Source organism: Aquarana catesbeiana, linkage group LG11 (assembly GCF_042186555.1).
Source record: "Aquarana catesbeiana isolate 2022-GZ linkage group LG11, ASM4218655v1, whole genome shotgun sequence".
Classification (NCBI taxonomy): domain Eukaryota; kingdom Metazoa; phylum Chordata; class Amphibia; order Anura; family Ranidae; genus Aquarana; species Aquarana catesbeiana.
The window spans coordinates 254,093,467-254,117,429 of NC_133334.1; the positions used below are offsets into that span (position 1 = coordinate 254,093,467).

The 23,963-nt window shown below is 45.0% G+C and overlaps 1 protein-coding gene across 1 annotated transcript in view; it reads right to left on the reverse strand.

Moving 5' to 3' along the window:
* The window catches only part of LOC141112671 (Golgi apparatus protein 1-like), a gene marked incomplete in the record, with an annotated part of 122,289 nt that overhangs the window by 89,734 nt on the left and 8,592 nt on the right, over positions 1-23,963 (reverse strand). Inside the window, 8 exon segments of the mRNA XM_073605665.1 lie at positions 1,897-2,108; positions 4,158-4,334; positions 6,804-6,954; positions 8,858-9,083; positions 9,308-9,422; positions 9,511-9,602; positions 14,231-14,419; positions 17,893-18,014. Of these exon segments, the coding sequence (XP_073461766.1) occupies positions 1,897-2,108; positions 4,158-4,334; positions 6,804-6,954; positions 8,858-9,083; positions 9,308-9,422; positions 9,511-9,602; positions 14,231-14,419; positions 17,893-18,014 (1,284 nt within the window).

The following is a 23,963-nucleotide window of genomic DNA, read 5'->3' on the forward strand; positions in this document are numbered from 1 at the left end:
TATATATGTGTATGTATAGGTTTTGATCTTTTCCTAAAAAAATAAAATAAATAATAATAAAAAAAAAAAAAAAAACCACTTCTTCCAGCTTGGACCAGATGAGGCGTCATGATGTTGCTCGAGTCCTCCAAGGCCATAAAGTCGATCAAAGAGTATCTGCTCGTTGATCGCCTATGGGAGCGAGCGGGGGTGGGGTGGGGGGGGGGGATGGGAGGTTGGAAAGTGGTTAGGGAAGGGTCAGCTTTAGGCAGCTAAAGAGTCTGCACAATCTGAAAAATACCAGATGGGGCAACATTTATAAGACCAAAAGGAAAATCATGTAGGATACTCCATGTTTATCCACAGTTTATGGACTTTAACCTCTTGCTGACCACGTGATTCACATGTGCGGTAGGGCCTTAATGCCCATATGCCACATATATGTGTCCATGAGGACCAAGGTTTTTTGCTAAGAGTATGCTCTCAGCACAGTGACTGAGCTGTTACAGACAGTTCCAAATCTCTGTTTATAATCAAGAGCCTGTGTGGATAGGTGCCCAATCCTGTGACAGCCAATCACAGTAATCAACATGGTTGGGAAGTCTGTTCCATCTCCCAGCGTTAAGAACCAATGAAAGAACCACTGGGATGCAGCAGGAAAGAATGTTGCCCCGCTATATTTCCATCATGTGATCAGAACGATAATTCCTTGGTTTTTCGTATAGTGTATGGCCAGCATTACTGTGTTCAACATTTCTTCCTTCCATTACTATATTTATGGATAGTAAATACCTGCTTGATCTGGTCATTTCCCTCTACATCCTTAATTCAGTGTGGCAACTCGATGCTTCACCTTCAGCAAATCCCCCTCTCAATGGGCATGCTCCAGCTTTCCCCTAGGAGGAAGCCATACTCTGCTCCAAGCCAAAGCATTAGATGAAAGAACATTTCCCCTGCATCCCTTTAGATGTACATGCTTGCCACTGAAGGCTGCAGACATTAACTGTGCAGAAAGAGGCCTAGAGTGTAATCAAGCAACTCATCAGCAGATTGCACAACTAACGTCTACAGCATCCAGTGACAAGCAGGGATGGGCGCCCATGGATAAGAGGATGCGCTTTCATATAATGCTTAGACTCAGAGCGTCATCACACGCAAAACCTAACCCCTGCCCCACTATCAGGGTGAGGTTACATCAGGTGACCGCAAGATAAGAGACAGTAAAAAAAAAAAAAAAAGTAACCGAGCTTAGAGAAATTATGCAACTTAGCCTGTTTGTGCAGACAGCATGCAATGCAAATATGTGGCCTTTTGGTCGGTGGGCCTTGGGACCAAACGGCTGCATATTTCCATGCAACCATCTGTGCCGAGGGTGCGCGCCCTGCACACTACCGGAACGTTTACCGGAAAGCTCCTGATTGCTGCTTGTGATTGGGAGCTTTTCGATCATGTGACTGCCAAGGGGTTAAGGTCATGAATTGGCCCTAAAGTATTACCCCCTTGACGCCGGCCGCACTTAATTATGCGGCCTCTTGGCGGGTGGGCATTGGCGCCAAGCGGCTGCATATTTATGTGCATTTGTGTAAAGCCAGCTGTGCCAAGTGCGCACACCCTGCGTGTTCCCAGCGGCTAAGGGAAAGATTTCTAATCATGTGACCACCATGACAGCCAATCACTGCGGTCACATGATCATAAACTATGCCCTCCCCCGACATCTGAAACCCCTTAAAGGGCTGGGAGGCGCCGGCGCCAAGAGGGTTAACGTCTGTTAGGACTTTATTTAAAAATCAGTAATTAGTTCTAATAAGTTTACATGCACTTAATAAGCAGTACAGTAAAAAAATTGGCAAAGTGTCCCAGCTTTAGCGGGAGAGAAAGGCCAGTCGGGTGTGGTATTTCAGACATTCATGTACTCACCCGGCCGGTAAGTGACCAGGCAGTGCCGTGTGCTGCTCTCCATCTGGATGTCAGTACAACCCCCAAGCTCCAGGGGCAGCAAGTGTGGCTTGTAGTGGGCATCCTTCATCTCCCAAAAACATGCTCCTTCCAGGGTCCCCACCAGCACCCCTCCGCAGGGGAAGACCTCCGAGGCGGCACGCGGCACGTAGGAGAGAGAAACCACAGGACAGCTAGAGGGAGACAAGACAGATATGAGATTACAGGTACGGCAGAACCAGCAAGATAAGACTCTGAACAAGATCATTTTCATGTCAAATTCTTTAAGAGAAAACATTTTTTAAATTGTATACAGTCAAAAAAATAAATTATTCGTTGTTTCAAACTAGAGAGATGCTCCTAACATTTATGGATAGGAGAAGCAAGCAAACCCTGATCTACACACTGGGGTAGAAGACTAAATGTCCTACAATCACCTCTGTGATAGATTGTGTCCCCCCCCCCCCCCACATGGGCTCATCCCTAGTCCCGGCACCCATAGACATCAATTGAGGCTCCTGCCAAATAGGTGGGTACAGTCAGGGGGTCACAGAGGATACATATCACCAGATTGGAGGCACCTCAGAGTGTGACGCCAGCTGTTACTTTTTTTTTTCTTAGTGGGAAAGGGGTAACAACATAGTTTGGGGTGGGGTGGGTCCTACTTTCTTCTTCTGGGTTTCCAGCTATGCTGTTTTCTGGATAGCTTAGATCAGGCATCACTAAACGACAGGCCTATCCAAACTTATCACTAGGTGATAGTCCTCCTTTCCGAACTGTGTCAGCCGTGCCACTTAGCAGCCTGGGTGCCCTCTGCCAGGTTCACCCGCCACCGTCGTCATCCTCACAGCAGGGCAGATAGTGGAGAGTTTGGCTGGAGGGTCGGAACTCTCCAACTTTTGAAGTTAACAAGCGGATGATTATAGGACGTGGGGAGGTCCCAGCAACCAATCCCCCACTATGATGTGAAGGGGGGCAGGGGGGGGGGAAATGTGATGTAAAGGGGGGTCTGTGGTGTGTAAGGGTGAAACGGAGGACACTGAAGTAAAGGGGTTATACGATTGGGGTTGAGTGTAGAGGGGACTGAGGACACTATTGTAAAGGTGAGATTGAACTGTGATATAAAAAGGAGGGGAACTGTGATGTGAAGGGGGGACTGAGGACACCGATGTGCAGGGGAAGAAAGTATTACTGACCAGACCTCTGAAATGGAATAACTTGTCAGCCTCCCTTCATCTGAAAGCAGCAGTTATTTAACATCACAGGAAATGACCATTATATAGAATAGCTCCATGGTTTCAAATCCCACAAAGACCTGGCCTGATCCATCTATATACACCCATATTCTTCATCAATGTCCCTTCTAAAAGCCCCTTACCCCAGCAAGAGGGACCCTGCACCCAAGCAGTGAGGACTCCTTCAACCCAAAACCCCTGCAGGGAAAACACCTCTAACCCCTCACGCCTTCAGGGAAGACCCCCTCCAACTCCTCACCCTGCTGGAATGATCCCTCTAGCACCTAAAGCCCTCTTAACCCTGCAGGAAGGACCACTCCAACCCCTCACACCAGCAGAGATGATCCCCCTCTAACCCAAAATACTTTTACCCCAGCAGGAAGGACCCCCTCTAACCCCTCACCCTGCTGGAATGATCCCCAACTCAAAGCCCCTCTCAACCCTGCAGGAAGGAGGACTCAAACCCCTCACACCAGCAGAGATGACCCTCCTCTAACCCAAAAAGTTCTCACCCCAGTAGAAAGGACCCCACACCCCTCAGGGAAAACCCCTCCAACCTCCCACTCCTGCAGGGAAGACCCCACAACCTGCTGGACTGATCCCTCTAACCCAAAAGCCCTCTCACCCTGCAGAAAAGACCACTCACACCAGCAGAGAGGACTCCCCTCTAACCCAAAAAGCTCATCTCACCAGCAGCGAGGAAGCTGTATCAAATAACAGCTGTCTCAACAGGTACTCTTCACCACATTCACGGTGCTGTATCCCAGACTCAGATGTTCTGACAGCTAGAAGGCTATGTGTTAGTAAACAGACTTATTAAAATAGCTACTTGGCTAATAGACTATGTATTAGAATTTTTCATAATCTGCATCAGTTTCATAAACATATTTCAGATGTTACAGGTCTCGCTTTGCACTTATACATGTCTCCTTTAGTAATGACAATCTGTTCATCTTCCTCCTGCAGTACATTTATTGCTGTAATACAGGTTATCTTTGATGGACTCACCGAGAGGCCTGCGGAGTCAGTTCCTTTACATACTGGCTCGTGTCCCTCAGGTCGTACACCAGCACCGAGCCATTAATGAGGCCGGCGTAGACATAGTTGGTGTCATCGGAGCACCAGCAGCAGCTCCATACCGGCCGTCCGGCATTGTAGGTCTGCACCACAGTATTCGTTAGCAAGCTGCAAAAGGGACAGACAACATCAGGGATTGACTTCTGAAACAATAAAATTCGCCCCACTACTACAAGTAATTGTTAAAGTGATTGTAAAGCCTTAAAGTGATTGTAAAGGATCTTTTTTTTTTTTTTTTTTTAACAAAACATGTCATACATACATCCACTGTGTAGCTCGTTTTGCACAGAGTGGCCCCAAACATCCTCTTCTGGTGTCCCCCGGCGGCTCTTGCGGCTCCTCCCCGCATCAGATGACCTCCTAGGAGAAGCGCTCCCGAGGGGGTTACCCTGCGGGCGCGCTCCCGAGTCCAGCATTTGCATCCACAGACATGAATGCTGGACCCGGCCCCCCCCCGGAGCTCAAGTCATTGGATTTGATTGACAGCAGCGGGAGCCAATGGCTGCGCTGCTATCAATCTATCCAATCAAGAACCGGGACTCTGTGGAGAGGGACAGCGCGTCCCCGCCGAAGAGATGAAGGGGCTCAGGTAAGTAAAACGGGAAGGGGGTTGGGGGGGGGGGGGGGGGGGGGGCAGTGACTGCCAGGTGTTTTTCACCTTAAAGCATAGGATGCATTAAGGTGAAAAAACACGAAGGTTTACAACCCCTTTAAAGGTTTTTCATGGTCAAGAGTTTAGTTTTGAAGAAAAGAACAAGTATGGTACAGACAGTCAACCAGATAGCATATGGTACAGACAGTCAACCAGATAGCAGATGGTACACAATCAAAGCAAAATCTTGTATACGGATTAAGTATAGACAAGCAACAATTACAGCTATAGCATGTACACTGCTTTCTTGGTTCTAAGGCTAAGAAAGTTCGACTGGAAAAGATACCAATTGTTTATCCTAGAATATCGAACAGATCTTTTCCGAAAAAAAAAAAAAAAAAAGGGGGGGGGGGGTGTCATTCTATTTTAATAATATGGGGTAAGTAAGCTACTCACACCATCCACGGTTGCCAGATTCCGTCAAACTTTGTGGGACAGTTGCTGTTTAAATAGATCAGTTTATATAATGGTAAGACACTATTAACAGAGTTTTACCAAAAGGCGGTTTTCCACTTGGGCAAAATAGCTTTCTTAGCGTAATACATAAGATAAGAAATTAAGAGTTTGATGTTGCGAGGCATCTGTTCATCCTCCTCTATACCAAGCAGAGCCAGTTCGGGAGAAAACTCCAGGGACAGCCTAAGACAACCGTTAATGACTTCAAAACTGCCGTCCAGAACTGCGCCACCCTGGAATAGCTCCAGAACATATAGTAATACGTGCCAATAGTCTATGGGGGATATAGTCTGTGCAATCTCTGTGGGGTGTAATAAACCCTACGTAGGAACTTGGTTTGTATTAATTTATCTCTGGTGCAGATAACTAGCCTAGAGCCATCCTCAAAACAATCCTCCCAATGCTCTCTCTCTAGCGAAGGGATATCTGCTTTCCAAACCTCCCAGAGCCTCTCCACCTTAGGCGAGTCCAAGCTAAATAGCGACAGAGAGAGGGAAGAGAGAAGCTTGGTCAGGGACTCCTGAGCAAAATAGGCCTCAGAAATTGAGCTTGGGCAGCATGGCGCAGCTGATAAAGGAAATACATCCATCTAGGCAAATTACATTGAATCACAAGGTCACTGAATGAGAGTAATGTCCCTGTCAGCATAATGTGCCGAAGGGCCTTTACACCAAATTTCGCCCAGACCTTAGGGTCCGGGATGGACAAAGTTTTTTCACGATAATGCATTAAGGTGAAAAACCTTCTGTGCTGCAGCTCCCCACTTTTTCTTACCCAAGCCCGATCCGATCCAGCGATGCGCACGAGCTCAGGGGCTCTAGCTGCTGTTGCTCTCCTCAACCCTTTTTCTTACCTGAGCCCGATCCAGCGATGTGCACGAGGGCAGCGGCTCTAGGCGCTGTTGCTCTCCTCATTGGACACATTGATAAAAGCTGTCAGACAGGAGTGGGGGGCGAGGCCGAGTCCCACTGTCTGTGTCAATGGATGCAGCAGCGGGACTAGGGAGCGTGCCCGCACAGATGCCCCCCATGAAAAGTAGCTGTGGGGGCACCTAATGAAAAGGAGGGGATTGGAGAGCCAGCGGGGTACCCCAGAAGAAGAGGATATGGGCTGCTCTGTGCAAAACTATTGCACAGAGCAGGCGAGTATAGGCAAGTTTGTTATTTTTATTTTTTTCTAAAAAGCGAGGGTTTACAATCACTTTAAACTGCCCTGGGTATGCCTGCCCACTTACATGCAGGAACATGTACACATAACAAGGAGCTCACAAATTGTGAGCAATAGCATGAAAACCTTCATACGGCAGGATAAGACAACTTAATCCAACAATCAGAAAGAAGCTGATGCGAGGAACAGAAACGCTTCACTCCCAGAGCTCACAGGGAACAGCAAAAGGTACATCAATAACATTGCTGGCTACAGAAAGAATGAGAGTAGCAGTGCATTACAGCTGTCCCAGCATCACTTACCTGGTCAACTTCACAGTGTTATCCAGAGCAGCGGAGAGGAGGAGGCCATCAGAGCGGGAATTGAAGGCCAGGCCACGGATCTGTTTGGAATGGATGGGAATGTATTGGCTGCTCTTCATATTGGCCGCACTTATCTTCTTCACACCACACCCTGGAGAGAGAGCCAGGAGATTTACAGGGGAGCAAAGAGAGAGCCTGGATATTTACATGGGATCAACGAGAGCAAGGAGCTGCACATCATTGGGAGGTTTCCGGCTCTTCAGGTTGAGGCGCAACCTCCTGATGTGTTGCTCCTCCTGATTACACAGGGAAAGAGGGCGGTGTGGGACCTGAGTGGTTGCTGCAGAGAAGAGGCTCTCAGCAGGGCAATGCTGGATCTGCTGAATGAGCGAGTATCGTAACTGTGCAGAACCCAGCATGAGGAAAGCCGGGAATAAAATTAAACAAAATGGGGGGGGTTGAAGAAAAGAACAAGTGAGATAAAACCGCGGAAAACATACAGGGTTAATGGAACTCTGATCCCATCTTATCTCCCCAATTCATGAGTGGCATAAATATCTAGTCCATGGTGAGGGTGAGGAGGAGGAGGAGGAGGAGGAGTTGGTGAATACATCTGTCTTTGAGAGCTGTGAGTCTGCTGGAGGTTGCTAAAAGATTTAACAAGGACTGTTAAAACCTTGGGGATGAAGACCCATCCACAAACTATTGGGTAACTTTTTAAGAGGAATATGTGGTATGTGACATCAAGAAGCCACAATCAGCTTCCAAGTCCAAGATGGTTGCACCAGGGATCTGAAAAATGCTTGTAGAGAACACAGCACAAAACTCCATGGACTAGATATTTATGCCACTCACGAATTGGGGAGATACGATGGGATCAGAGCTGCATTAACCCTGTATGATTTCCGTGGATGTCCCATGATCACCTGTACGCATTAGATCTGCATTCATCTGTTTAACCTTGGAGGGCCATTTCTGTACAAGCTTCCCCGGACCCTCTGTAGTGGGGGGGTCACGGGGCTCTGGTAAGCGGCCAATCCTTATTATTGGTGGTGGATGTCACACAGTATTTTCTAAAATATGGAAGATTCCTCATGCATCACTGATTGATGGCCTTTATTATTTCATTTGGTCACTGGTGTTAAAGCACTCTTTATGTTCATTGAACACTATACATTTATGTGCATTTGTTTTCATTATTTTGCTTTTTTATTTTGTCAACACATTCCTCTGTGGTGACGTTTCTGTGGTAGTCACACTCATGTTTCATGGACATTAATATTTATGATATAGCGCGGTCCCATAATTTTTCTTTTTATTTTTCACAGTTTTTGTTATACAGAGGAATCGCTGCTTGTGTTACTTTTTGATTGCTCACATATTTGATTGTATTTATATATACCTCAGCGCAGTTTTTTTTCCTCTTTTTCATTAAAAAGAATGGGATGCCCTAACGGTGACATGTGCGTGCAAAAGAACATGCACAACTGAATAGTCTCTCAGATCACAACCCCATTCTTGCACCATCTATCTTAGTCACTCCCTTTCACTCTGCCCTCAGCCTCACCCCCCCCCCCCCCCCCCCCCCATCTTCATTACTGTCCCAAGCTTTCCCCCTTAATTCTACTGACCACCCCATTATTGTTCTGAGCCCCTTCAACTATCCTGAGATTCCCCATTGCTGTCCTGATCTTCCAGTCTTCCTTTACTACCCTACACAGACAGGGCCCAACAGCCTAGCAACCAATCATTTGTTTGTTAACTTGGGCATCCCCTGCCCCCATCCAGAGCTTTTCCATCTCCTGCCGTTGGCTCTGTGAGAATGGCGGAGGCTATGGCTCCTGGCAGAACGGCTCCTAAATGGTGGGACCTCAGGGGTCCGGATGCGGACCGCAGTCTGCCGTTTTAGTGATGCCTGTTATAGCCTAAATAATTTGCATTGCTATCTACATTGCTTGGTTGGAAGCCCATAGCCCAGTGTTTGAGGGTATGTGAAGGGGAAGCCATGTTTTTAAAACAGACGTCCGTTTCCCTTTAAGGGGTTGATAACTTACCAGGGATGAGGGTGGAGTGGGAGGATGGCTGCGACACCACGAGGCAGCCCAACCACTCACAGTAAGACATAACGCGGCAGTTCCCGGGCTGATTGATGAGGATAGCCTTCTCAAAGTTGTACTTGTGCTGACCTTGGCTGGAGGACAAAGAACTAGATGCTGCCCGGGAGGAGGATGGCAGCTGGGAGGAGCTGGTACCATGCTGGGCAATCAACTTCTTCAATTCCTTATGGAGAAAACAAACTCTGGTGTGAGTGACATGGGCACCAGTCAGTGCAGAAGGAACACAAACACACAAAAAGGAAATATTTTCTAATTACAAGCACCACAAAGCTTCCCCTATCTGCATGGCACCTGCCAGCCTGTAAACAGTGGATGAGGAGGCCTTCCTTTATTTGGGAGTTACCCTTCCCTCCACTCCATCCAAGTATTTCACACAAAGCTCCTCACCTGGATCTGCTTGCGGAGTTTCCCGCATTCGTCCGTCAGTACCTGGACCTGAAGCCGACACTGCGCTGATTCAAGCTCCGCCTTCTTCCGCAGAGAATGCTCCAACTCTAAAGAACTGCAACAGAGAGTTTCCATGCTTTGTCAGTCCAAGCAAAAACTTCCCCCTTGTGGGTCCATTTACTATCCAGCACACACAGAATTACCTCTTCATGCGTTCCTGCTCGCTGGTGTCCAGTGCCTTCAGCGTCCGGGCATACAGGACCACAACATCTGACCTCTTAGCTTTCTTGTTGCACTGCAGAACAGAAAAAGCAGGAGTGACAACAGGTGATAGAATTATTAACTGTAAAAAAAAAAGAAATGCTACTATCCTACTTTATCAATATGAAAATAGCCAAATAAATAAAATATTAAAATTGTGAAGCTGCCCCTTTAAATGTGGAAACTACACCTGATTGCAATAAACAATATCAAAAGTAGGAGCTCAATACATTATGCAGCGATTGAAATTAATTCCTGTAAAAAAAAAAAAAAAAAAAAAATTGCTTATGCAGCTTTCTGAAGATGCCGACTTGCTGGAACGCAACGCTGTCATTTCCAGTTCCCGTTGATGTAATTTCCAGGTAGGATCCCGTTCATGGAACGCACACCAGGAGTGGAGCCATGGGATTTACATCTAGAGCTGTTCACATTGGTGCCTATTCTGGGCACAGAGTGGCAAATTTATATCTTTTATGGCTTTATGTAAACCAATAAAATAATGCATGAGCTATTCTCTTTGGTTTTGGTGACCTTATAGGAGGGAATATTTGATCGGAGTAAGGAGGAACAGTCTGTTATTGGGAAAACACTTGGACCATGACAGATGTCTCATCTGGTTGACTAATCAGCTTGGCATGACCGTTATTTAATTTAGAGGTCATGGCATTGTGGTGAGTGCACAATTTATATATGATGGCGGTCGTTTGGTGCACAGAAGAGCATGTGGAAGAATCCAAAGTGTTTTTCGATGCACACCTGGTGGACTATATTTTCTTTGGACACCTTTATTTAATATTCTTTTTCTTTATTTTTGAACACACTGGAGTATATGCATAATCTATTTTTTTTTTTTACAGGAAGTAGTTTCACTCACTGCATATGTGTTGAGCACCTACTTTGATAATTAATTGCACTGCCTAGAGATGGATAATGACCAGGTGACACCCACCGCACTACAGGGTGTTCACGACGCTACTAAGAAGGAAGCAGTGTCCAAGACTGTAATAAACAATGATCACTCCCCACACATGTGCATACTGTATATTAATACAAACTATACATGGGAACAAAAGTTATGCCAGGAACATTTATTAGCCACTTCAAGTGGAAGTCCGTGCTAAAACTAAAATCCCTGCATCTATAGCCACCAGCATTCTAACACCAACATATCTAGCCCTGTAAAAAAAAAAAAAAAAAAAAAAAAAAAAAAAAGCTATACATATATCTTTATTGCAGACGATCCGACCCAATCCCGCGCTGAGCTGTCAACCGCGGCATTCGCTGTGAAGGCAGGTGCAGAGGACACATCCGGCAACGGAAGCCCCATAGTAACTCTACGGGTGACATCACTTCCCATTCATTTCACAGCCGTTGTTGGCTGTGTCCTCTGCAGAGCTTCCACCGCTGGAGACAGGACTGGATCACCTGCAGAAAAGGCATTTATACTAATTTTTTTCTTTACAGGGCTAGATAGGTTAGTGTTTTTTTTGCTTTTTGGCACTGCATTACTGTAACTGACAATTGCGCAGTCATGCAACGCTGTGCACAAATGAAATTTGTATCCATTTATTTCTTTCACACAAATAGAGCTTTCTTTTGGTGGTATTAGATCACCACAGGTTTTTTTTTATTTTTTTTCGCTTTAAAATACTAATATATATATATATTTATTAAGAGCGTTATATAAAAAAAAAAACAATATATAATAAAAACAGACATTTAAAAAAAATTTAACAATTATTTTATTTTTTTTTTTACATACTGTCACCAGTCAGTGTCCCTGATCACCGCTACACCAGTTATATAATGACGCTGTACTGCACTGGTGACAGTATGTACAAAATATTTATTTATTTATTTTTTTTTTTTTACATTTCTTCACATTCCAAAAAATTGTGACAAAAAAATGACAACTTCAAAAAACTTGCCATGCCTTTTACTAAACACCTTGGACTGTCTACTTTCAAAAAAGACATTAGGACAATGAATCCCTAGGTATTGGAAATCATCTACCATCCCTTCATTTATGGAGTGGATTGAGACTCTCTGGTGTTATGCCTATGGAAGAACTGGTAGCTGAAAATAATGACACTACGGAGAAGTTTAAAAGGGTTTGATTGACATGGTTAACATTTAAAAGATTCTTCAAAGCTAGTGGATTTCTTGGCTGAGCTTCATTGAGGCTTAAGTTCAAGTATCACGAACAGAACCTGCGAATAACAAAGGGAAAACTCCTATTCCCTTTATCCTTTTAATTAATGTTATTATTTTTTTGTTTTGTTTAGATTTGTTCTGTTTTGTGGGTGTTTTTTCTCCCCCTGTTTATGAGTCTTTAAAGGTTTCTACATTGGTGCATCGCTATATATTTGATTTTAGTTTCTTTGTATAATATTTGACTTAAGATTTAGTGATGAACTGTAGACCCTTTTTCATTTTGAGATGTATGTAGCAAAGCAGATTGTGTTATTTGTTTGTTTTAAGCGTATTAGTGTTTGTGAATTATTTGGAAAATTAATAAACGGATGTATTTAGAAAAAATAGAATAAAAAAATAAATAAAATGGATGGGTCATTTGGGGGATATTTGTACTGTCCTGGTGTTTTTGGGCCTCAAGAAATGAGATAGGCCATCAGTACATCAGGATTGCTCAATTTTCAGATATATCCCATAGTTTTCACCGAGTTGGGTTATTTTCACCAAAGAAATGTAGCAGAATACATTTTGGACTAAAATTAAAGAAGAAATAGCATTTTGCAAATAAATAATCTAACAGAAACAAAAAAAAAAAATTATTTTTTTTCCGTTCATTAAGCCCGGGTTCACACCTATGCGAATTAGATGCAGCTTACACCGCATCTAATTCGCAGGACATTTTAAAATACATTCATATGAATGCATCTGGTTCACATATGTGCGTTGCATTCGCACTGCGCATTGCACAAAAACTGTGTGCGTTTTTTGGGCATTGCGGTGCGAACTACAAGCCTATTATCTCCTATGGGAACGCATCTGATTTGCAGATGCATTGCGTTCTGAACAAGGAATTTCTACTTCTCTTCACTACATCTCCCCCTCTCCCCCCCCCCCCCTCCCTCCCCCTCTCCCTGCTCTCTGATACTGAGCAAAAATGAATTCTTTGAACAGGAGATTTTTATCTCCCCAGTGAAACCTGAGCTTCAATTCGCACCTCACAAGTTTGAAAAAGGGCTTAAAGTGGTTGTAAAACCTTACAGACCACTTTTACCTACAGGTAAGCCTAGATTAAGGCTTACCTGTAGGTGCAATAAATATCTCCTAAACCTACATGGTTTAGGAGATATTTCCAAAAGACAGATGGATGCTTTGTAGGAGAAGGGACAGCGGTGACATCGCAGGCTCCCTTGTCAGGTAAAAGACACATAATGGGCTACTATGCGATGCATAGTAGCCCATTATGCTTTACCTTTGCAGGGAAACAAAGAGGAAGTAAACTTATCAGGGTTTACTTCCTCTTTAACAAACAATAAAAAACCCAGTGGTGATTAAATATCACCGAAAGAAAGCTCTTAGTGTGAAAAAAAAAGGCTAAAAATGTCATATGGGTAGTATGTTGCATGACTGTGCAAAAACTGGCTTGGGCAGGAAGGGCGTGAAAGTGTCCGGTATTGAAGCGTTAAATAAAACCTGTCCATTACAGACTTTATTTTAGACCTAGTAATGTCATCATTGAGTCTCTGTGCTTCTCTATGCAATGCAGGCTTGTGCTCTTGCTGGTCTTGTCTGGTGGGAGGGGCCGGCAGGGTACAGAGCTTCCTTAAAGCGGGGGTCCACCTATCTATCGTTTTTTTTTTTTTTTTTTTTAGTTCATTCACAAACTTTTCTTCTCAGCATTACATACTCACATATTGTGTGTAATATGTCCGCCTGTGTCAGATTTCGTCGGAAAGAATAACTTATATTATTCACTGCAGGCGGTTTCCATCTTCATTGTGGGCATTTGAAGCCCACAAGCATTTATTTCCTGGATGTGGTGAATGCTGTGCTCCCAGCATTCACTGCTCATTCCCGCACATGCTCAGTGGCATCCTGGGAAGCCTGAGACTAGCTCCCAGGAGTCTGGGAGAGGCTAGAAACACGCTCACTCCCACGGGAGGAGAACCAGGAAGTGCAAAGAAGAATAGAAAAATAAAAGGTAATTACGGCGATTTCAATTTTTTTAAAAACGGCATGTCAGCATCTAGGCAAGGAAGAGAATACATACAGATATTGTTCAAAATTTGGGTGGAACCCCGCTTTAAAACATCACAACACCCTGCCTCAGTACTCCTCCTATAAGCCTTGATGCAAGCAGTGGGCTGGCTCTTGGGAGAAGTTATGCAAATTTAAAAATGCCTTGATGGGTGGATGTGAGCCTGGAGAAGTGGGCATTGTTAGGCAGGCTGCATTTCAATGCAGACTGCCCTAAGTAACATGTGATGCTGAGCCTCAATGAGTGAAAGAACTGAAAACCAATGAAAAAGTGGGGCCATGGACAGTAAGGCTGGGGAAGAAAGGGCTAGATGATGTTGGATGTTACAATGTGGTTCCAGGATAAGCTGAAGAGCTGGCAGGGACATTTCATTTCCAGCAGCAAGAAGACTGGACCCCAGTGGATAAATCTGGCCCCACATAGTGAGCACTTACCTGTGGACACTTGTTTGCTCCTCCCTTCAGCCACCGATCGATGCACGTAAAGCCAAAGAGATGTCCACATCGCAGCGCAGATAGGCGGTGCTGGCCGGCGTTGGTCCACGGCTCGAAGCAGATGGTGCAAGTGTCCCCTTCTTCCTCTTCTATTGCTGGAGCGCCCCATGCATGCTTTACAGGTGTCCGCTGCAGAAGACACAGAACTATTATTTTCTGTTTGAGGGAAAATCATGGAAACACTGAGGACAGGAAATGTCATGAACGGGTCCCGAAATGCATCAAACTTAATCTGCGAACTACTGAGAACTCCAGCACCTTTATTGGCTTTGTTTATAAGAGGGAAATCCAAATGCCTCAAAAGCAGCTCACCTTTATTTCTTGCATTCTAGTTTGAAAAACAAAACAAAATTGGCTTCTTAAATATATTCCTGGATATTCAAAAGGATACAAATTCACCAATGCCTCTGCAAACCAAGATATTACCTTACAAAACGTAGCAGTGACACCATCACTCTACTGCACATAGACTGTGCAAAGCTGTGGGAGGGTACCCAGCAGGCCCCACCCACTAAAGGTTTGCAGGAGGGGGCGGAGACCAGACCAGTCAGCCTGCACTAGCAGGGAAAGCAGCAGTGACTGGTCTTTATTACAGGAAATTTCACAGTGGATTACTGCACAGATCTAGAAGAAATACACCAGGATGGAAGAACACACATGACAAATGTATTTCCTTATCCCAGAGTTCAGTTCTAGGCTAGATTTAGACATGTGTCGAAACTGCTGCTCCTTCGAAAAGTGATCCACATTCTAATTCAATTTCAGAGCCATTTGACAGGACGGCAAAGAGGCCCGTTGTGACTCCATAAGTGCCACTTGAATGTGCTGCAACAGTGTGCAAACTGCGGCTCGTCCTCATTTGCTTGAATGGATCACGTTTGGCTGGCTTGATACAGGCATGTAGCCTGTGGCATGTGAACACCCCCGTCCGCTGACACTGGAGCTTATGGGGGGGGGGGGGGGGGTCTGAGCCCTTATGCCTAGTACACACAATGAGCTACAGCGGAACCGGAGGGGGAGGGGGGTCCAGGGTAAGTTAATCTTACAGATTTTCTGTAAAGGTGAATTTACACTTTAAAAAGGAGTTGTGAAGGCAGAAGGTTTTTTTCTTTACGACCATCCGGGACTCTCCCTCCTGGATTGACTGACAGACAGAGCAGTGGCACCATTGGCTCCCGCTGCTTTAAAGTCAGTTAGCCAATCAGGAGAGAGAGGGGGCGGGGCCAAACCGCAGCTCTGAATGAACACACTGAGCTGCAGCTCAGCTCGGGTGCCCCCTATCAAGCTGATTGTTGTGGGGCACTCAACAGGAGTAAAGAGGGACCCGAGAAGAGGAGGATCTGGCCTACTCTAGCAAGTATGACATGTTTTATTCATTTTTTTTTTTTTTTTTTTTTAAACAAGACTTTACAATCACTTTAACGCCTGGTTCACACCTATGCATTTTGCAGAAAGGCACTACAGTCCATTCAACAGGGTTTCCTATGGGACAAGTTCACATCTATGCGTTTTTCAACCGCTGCATTTTTGAAAAGGGTCAGGGACCTTCTATAAATGCAACACGGTGTGTTTTTGGTTCAATAGACATGCTGCGGAAACGCATGTAGTGCATTTTTGAATCTGCCTAACAAATACATCTCCCCCTTAAAAAAAAAACAACAAGCATACAAAATGCAAAACACATCAAAAATTGTGTGAGCAAAAACACACTGCAGAGAATAGATCAAAAGCAAACTGCATAGGTGTGAACCAGGCCCAACTGCCAATTTTTGGGGCTTTTGGCGTTTTTTGCCTAAGCCCCTCAAAGGCCAATATGTCCATACACACACACACACACACACACACACACACACAATTCAATTTGTCAATTTGAATTCTCCAGCATTCTCAGAGGAGATCGCTGCCAGGGCCTGTTTATGAATCGGTGTAGATCGCTTCTCCTTTTGACCCATGTAAGTTCACCTTACAGAATTTCTGGTTAAGTACTGCTGCTAAATACATGGGCATTTGAGTAGAGGCCGCTCTCCTCAGTCCATTCCCCCCCCCCACACACACACACACAGGATGTAAATCAATGTTTTTGAAAAAAAAAAAAAAATCTGATTTTTATTTTTATTACATTTATTTTAATAAAATGCTTTTGGAGTAAATATCTAAAGATAGCTTTCTATTTAAGATACCTTAATACATTAGTTTATTCATGAAATGGAGTTCAGTTATGTAGCATTCTACTATATATTCTGCAACATTTACATTTTTGGCAAACTCATTCAACAAATCCAAGCTCTGCAAGCTGGGATAACATGCACCGCATTGATGCATTCACACAATTTCACATTAACCATGAGATAAACCTTCAGGAATATTCCTTTATCCCACTGTTTTGCAAATCTATGTACACTACAAACTGTATGATTGAATAGTTTCTGATATTGCCGTTTTAGTAACCTGACAGCTTATTATTCTAAATAGGAAACCTTCCTTTTGTTTGCAAATATTAAAGATTCTAACTACCAGCAAGAATGAGCCCTCACATTTAAAGAGCACCTGTCATTCAGATCCATCATGGCAGCGTCTGTTAAAGTGAATGGAACTGTCGGTGAGTCAACAACGGGTCAAAGGAGGAGCCGATGCAGGACAGAAATGACAGTTGCTCTTTAAAAATTATGATTTTAATCAAATCCACCCTGCGTACACATATTGTTTCTAACCTGCTTTACTGGTTTTGGGGGGTTTGTGAAAGACAGGAGTGCTCCTTTCCTGTCTTGAGGAAGAAGGAATAATCAATAATCATCTTCCTTCCTCTCGAGTTCTCCGTGGATTCTCCCTTCTCTCCCCGATTCTCTGGGCTGGAGAATCTGAGAGGGAGAATTCTGACAGGTATTGCACCTTCATAAACTGTCCGTTCCTGTTCTGTCAGTGACAGATTCTCTGTGTGCGGAGATGATCAGCGGTGAGCATGTTCTCTGCTGATCATCTCAATTTCATAAAATCGATAATCTAAGATGAGTTCCGATCATCAGGATCGCAGCTCATTTTGGTTTCATAAAAAACGGACACCATAGGCTTTAGAGGAGATTAGGAGCAACAGAGTTTAGACGCAGGGGTCTCAAACTGACATCCCTCCAGCTGTTGCGAAACTACAAGTCCCATCATGCCTCTGCCTGTGGGAGTCATGCTTGTAACCGCCAGCCTTGCAATGCCTCATGGGACTTGTAGTTGCGCAACAGCTGGAGGGCCGTCAGTTTGAGACCCCTGGTTTAGAGGCAATCAAAGATCCTTTTCCTGAATGCAGAAGAATCACTTTCATTAGAGGAGCTTTTGGGCATAAAGACGTCCAAATGCGCGTAAACGCTAGGCACGTTCAGCATTGTTTCAGTCATTTCAGTGGCCAGAATAAATAAAAATTCTGGCCAATTAAACACACGCCCAAAGACCAAATGCTGCTAAACTAGTTTAAAAAAAAAAAAAAAATGCTGCTTAGGTGAGTTTTTAACGCTGATTTTGTCCTATCAGTTACAATAAACCAGTGTGAATGAGGCCTTAGGAAGTATGACTTTTGTGAATGGCGCCCATCTGTCCCAGTGCGGACTCTCAGTCACCTGTTGGATTTTGGCTGGGGGTTCTGATGATGAAAAGTCCTCCACCACAATAACTTCTGGCGCTGAGGTCACGGGGGCTTCTGTACCCGCTTCTACCAGGTTTATATGGAGTTCCTCTGGAGCTACAAATCAAAAAACATAACAAGGTCAAAGTGACAACTGGAAACTGGAAAGTAACCCAGGAGAAGTCTACAGGACAGCAAGTCTGGACAAGATACCTTGGAAGCATCTCCGAAGAGACATTGCAATGTCCCCAATGAGAACACAAAGCAGAAACAGGCCATCCTTTACATACAATAATATAATTTGCAATGGAATAGACACTGCATTTCTACACTTGCTTGGCCACCCGTAATACTCCCTAACTGTCCAGGCCATTTCTCAGTGCTGTGATAATTTGACTGACAATTACTCCTTCATGCAACACTAATGAAATTCCTTTGATAGCCAAGGTTTCAAAAGGTTAAAATTTTATTGCTGTTGCGTGATCTTTACAGTGCTCAGGAGCTGATGAATGATTCAGTCATTAAGGTGGAATTCCAGTTTACACCCGACTAAACTTAAAACGGTTTAAAGTGTGAAGGAATGTGATGTAGATAATAATAATAGTAATCTGAAAATGTCTATTTTCTTATGTGCATACATATTTTTCTCCTTACTCATTATATAAGTATACAGGTTTGCTCTGTTCCTATATTTTCTCAAGATGGCGGGTACCCCCTGCATCCCACACATCAGAAGAACGCGGAACTGAAGATAAAACCAAGGACAGCCAGACCTCGTTATGAAGATTCTCCATTTTCTTTTTTTATCTTAACCAATGAGATGTACCTATTAGACTAACATAGCAATGACGTATTTGTGTGTATAAAACATTAGCACCGCCTTGAATAAATTAGAAGTGTGAGAAGTAACGGAGCTGAGCGTGTCTCAGAGTGTTTACTTTATATGCATGCATATCAACACTTTCAAATTAGAGACAGCAGCAGATAACCTTGGGCTCGATTGGAGCTCTTAATCATTTCCATAACAGATGGTGCCGAAACCCGGGACCTCAGGCTACAGTCGAAGCTATACCGCGACAAGCATTCGGGCGTTAATTGATTGATAAGAGGGGGTTTGCGCAGCCCTAACAGTACCGGTAAGTTTGATTTATATTCTTACCACTGTACGACTTTCTTATCTTTCGGTTGACCGCTGGATTCTGTCGGTATGCCGAGACTGTCTTAGAGGCAGGTAACTCCTCGCCTGAGGTTGTTTTAACGAACCTGCCAATGGGTTTCTGCTGACTGTATTTTTTTGTTCACTGTCTGCCATTCTTTGGGCTACGAAACTCAGCAGTCTAAAAGTGCTACATGTGTGAATGGGTGGTCTCATCTCCAGATGAGCTTTCGGCCTCTGGGATAAGATTGTTTCCCTTGTAGCAAACGTTTATAGACGGGTTACTCTGGGTTCGTCGAATCTTTGAGGGTTATCTCAGCTGCTGGCTTTGCAGTCTGAAAGTGTTACAGAAGTCTCACCCCAAGACGAGTTGTCGGCCTCTTGGTGTAGAGCTGGAAAAAAAAACATCTATAAACGGGTTTATTTTTGCAGGGTGGTCTGCCCTTGTGGTTATCTTAGCCTGCTGAAATTTTGCAGTTCGAAGAGTGGCAGGTGTAATGTCCTGTCGTGAGTGTATTTGTGGTTTACTGTTTGCTATACACGAGAGGGGTTGGGGACTGGTTAAGGTCGGAGGGGGGGCTGCCCGGGGCATCTGTTAGGTCGCGGGCCGTTGCTCCTCATTACCCCTGACGTGTTTGTTCTTGTTCTGAGATTAACCGTACATTACAGGGTTATAGCAAACAGTAGAAGCTAGGAGCGCAGTATGTGCCCCCACTGAAGGAATTTGTTGATAAAGAACGCTGAGAAAAATATTAACCCCTTGGTTATATGTATTCTCCTCTCAAGCCGTTAGCCGAGAAACAGAAAGTGATATTGTAAAGAAAGTGAGATTGTAAAGAAAGTGATGTTGTAAAGAAGGAGAGAAGATGTTGAAATAGTTAACAAAGTTGAAAGAAGTGGCGAAAGTTATGTTGCTAAAGAAACAGGGAGAAAAATCCTGTGTGATAAAGAAAATTGGATAAAGGAAGTTAAGAAAGATGGCGATTGTATTATGTATGTGTATCACAGAGCTGATGATATGTTGGAACTTGAAACAAAGGAGGGGAGGGACAGCACTGCCCTCCGTCTAACAACCACTCCTTTCTCACCACCCAAGCACAACCCACTGTGACAACTCAGCCCAGCGGCCATCTTAGTGCACCCATGCCTTCACTTTCTACCCAGCCCAGTGCACTTCCTGCTGGCGGCCATCTTGGTACACCCAGTAAGCTTAAACATAGCCTGTACCCAGCCCTCCCTGTTTTAAACCAGGATGGTTCCTTCCACACACCTGTCTTCCCCAATACGGAAGCACCACATTCCCAGGCCGGATATGTTAATGATGAAGAAGCGTCTGAGTGGGAAGCCCAACAACTGGCAGCAAGGCCACCCACTGATTTAACCCCCAATCCGGCTCCGGACTCACAGTTCCGAGAGGATCTCAAACACATGCTGGCAACCATAAGGAACAGTGCCTCTTGTCAGCCCCCGCCCCAACAACAGTCTCGGTTACCAGAAGGGGCACCAGTGATGTATGTCGCTTTTACTATATCACAAGCAGCGGCCTTAGTGACAAGTCTGCCTGACCCAGAGAAGCAGCCAATTCCCTTCTACCACAGGATAGTGCAGATACAAGAAACTTACTCAGCTGCCTGGAGAGACTTGATCAGCCTATGCCAAATCAAAGCAGGATATGTCTTTTGGCCAGTCATGCAGATGGCCTTCAATGATGCCTGCCTGACAAGTGCCACTTCCTACACCTCTGGCGTGGAGTTCTGTGCACAACTCCACGACTGGGCAAAGGAGAAGTTGACGGATCAGACCACCACAATCCAAGATATTACCCAAGATAAAGGGGAGTCTGTGAAGAAGTATCATGCTAGACTCATAAAGGCACACACACACATGTTATCAACTGCTTTTGTTTCAGGGCTCAGAGAGGATATCAGAAAAGGCCTGATGGTGGCCCGCCCTGAATACCATTCAATGAAAATGTCTGATTTATTGTTGGTGACCAGAGGTATAGAAAATCAAAAAGGTAAAAAACCAACGCCCCTCATGGTAACCCATGACGAAGATCCCGCCTACACTAGTCCACCACCACTGCCCAATACCAGGGAAAGGATCACCTGTTACAACTGTGGGAAACGGGGTCACTTTAGAAAAGAATTCAGAGCCCCAAGATGTCCCAGACGAAAAACCTACCACTTTCCTCATTGACAGGGGTGCAGCCAAAAGTGTGTTGAGGGCGGTGAACCTGTCTAATAATTCTTTCCTTTCCACTATTGATGTTTCCTGCGTAGGAATGGATGGGGTGCCCCGCTCCAGTCCACTTCCTGATTTGCTTGCCAGATTTGTGGTGTCCTCTACATGTCCCTTGAATCTACTAGGAGCTGATGTGTTGTCCAGACTACAGGCCTCAATCAGGACACGCCTGAAGGGGGGATGAAGTTACATACTCCCCTATCTTTAGAAGACTCATCTGCTTTGTGTTCTCTGCCTCTCCTGATGACACTTAATGAAGCAAAAACTTCAAGTTCAATACTGCAGGAAGTACTTGACAGAATCCCTGCGTGCCTATGGTCCACAGGACCGGAAGACAACGGTCACTTAAAAGGTGCCACCAGTTTCAGTCAAGCTAAAAGAGGGCGCTTCATTGCCCCGGAAACCACAATAACCCCTAAGAAGAACCAGGTACCTGCTGTGGATGCCTTTGACTGCAAAGTGCCTCACAGAGGTGGACCTTACAAACGTTTTCTTCAGTGTCCACCCTCACCCCTCCTGCTGGTACCTTTTTGCATTCATCCACGGAAAGAAACGGCAACATACCTAAATAGTTGTGCCGCAAGGGGCACAGAACTTTCCAAGCCAGTTTGCAAAAGCTATGGCTATCATCCTTGACACATGACAAGAGGAACAGCCGGAAGTGATTCTCTTCCAACATGTTGATGACCTTCTCCTTTGTGCAGCTGACTTACCCCCTGTTGAAGTCACCTCAGAAAGCCTGTTGTGCTATCTTGCCAACCAGGGCTGCAGAGCCTCAAAGCCCAAATTGCAGTGGTGCTCAACACCTGTCATTTTCCTTGGACTAATTTCCTAGTGCAGAGCATGGATTACAGAAGCTTTCCTACTGATGCTCTGCAATCAGACCCCTTCCAGATGTCTCCTGAAGAAATATCTAAAGTTTGAAGCCTTTAAGTGCGCCACCCCCGGCGCTAGGGCTCCCAGCCTACGACAAAACGCTCAAGTTCTTTGTATCCGAACGTCTGGGACATGCTGCAGGTGTACTCACCCAATCACACGGCATCAGCCTACGCCCCATAGGATATTATTCCTGTCGGCTGGATGCGGTAGCAAGAGGAGGCCTATTGTGTCTGCGAGCTGGATTTGCTACACAAGCCTTGCTTGACAAAACTTTGAACTTGGTCCTCGGACACTGCCTCGTTCTGCTTGCTCCCCATGACGTTGTTGCCATATTCAACCAAGATCCAGCCGAAACACTTGTCCACTACCAGACACTTGAGACTCCTGTGTTCCTTCCTACTGGACAGCATTACTCTATTCAGTTGTCAAACACTGAACCCTACCACCCTTCTTCCACTTCTCGAGGGGGGAAAGGAGGAGGAGGAGTAGAGTCTTGACTTGTCACCCCATGACCACACAGGACACGCGGTCACCACTGAAAACACTGTTCTACAAGCTGAAGCCTTACCACCGGTGATGTCTACACAGGAGGCAGAGCTGTAAGCACTTACTACAGCATGTAAATGGGCAGAGGGAAAAAGAGCCAACATTCATATGGACTCAAGATATGCTTTTAGCATTGCCCACGATTATGGTGTTATCTAGGACAGAGGATTCCTGATGGCTGCAGGAACACCTGTGAAAACTTGATTGATGCCTTGCTTCTCACAACCCAAGTGACTATTATTAGTAAAAGCACACAACAAACTGAACTCAAAGGAAGCTTAAGGCAATCATCTAGCCAATTCAGCTGCCAAACAGACAGCTGGTGGTCCACGGGAAGTGGACAGCAGGGTGGTAGAAGAAGACCACCCCGTGCTTACCTTACAGACTTTCCCAGTGGACAGAGTTTATCTAAAAGAACTACAGGAAACAACAAGTCCGGATAAGAAGGAAAGCTGGAAACGGAGAGGAGCAACTCTCAGAAATGGACTATTTGAGTGCAACAAGAAGCCTTGTCTACCCAGGAGTATGTACCCAGCTGTGGTGCAATGGGCACATGGAGCTGCCCACTTGACAAAGACTTTTATGAACTCTCTTATCAACAAGTGCTGCACCAAGAGTTACTCCACTGACCGACAACTTCTGCAGATCATGCATTATCTGCACCAAATGTAACCCAGGATGCACAGAAGAAGCACAGAAGAAGCACCTGGCAAAAGCCCTATACCCCATTCCAGAGGATGCAAATTGATCATTCTCAAGTGCCAAGAAGTGGCAGATTCGAATACGCCCTAGTGGAAGTGGTCATGACTGCCAGGACCACAGCTAAGAAACTACTGAGTGAGATAGTATGTAGATTTGGGGTCCCAGAGGTGATATTGAGAGATCAGGGCCCAGCCTTAAGAGCAACCCTTACTAAAGAGAGTTGGGCAGCACTGGGGGTTCAGTTAGCACTACACATCACATACCACCCTCAAAGTAGCGGGAAGGTAGAAAGGATGAATGGGACACTAAAAACAGGATGTTAAAGATGGCCCAAGAGACTAACATGAGTTGGCCAGACAGTTTGCCCATTGCCCTGTTCAGTGTCAGACACACCCCCAGGGGAAACATGCCCTATTCCCTTATGAAATTTTGTTTGGTTCAGCTCCCAGACTTGGTTGTTACTTTCCACAACAGTTACAGTTACAGTCTGATGTGTTGACTAATTATGTAACCACATTATCACGAGAATTAACCTGAAT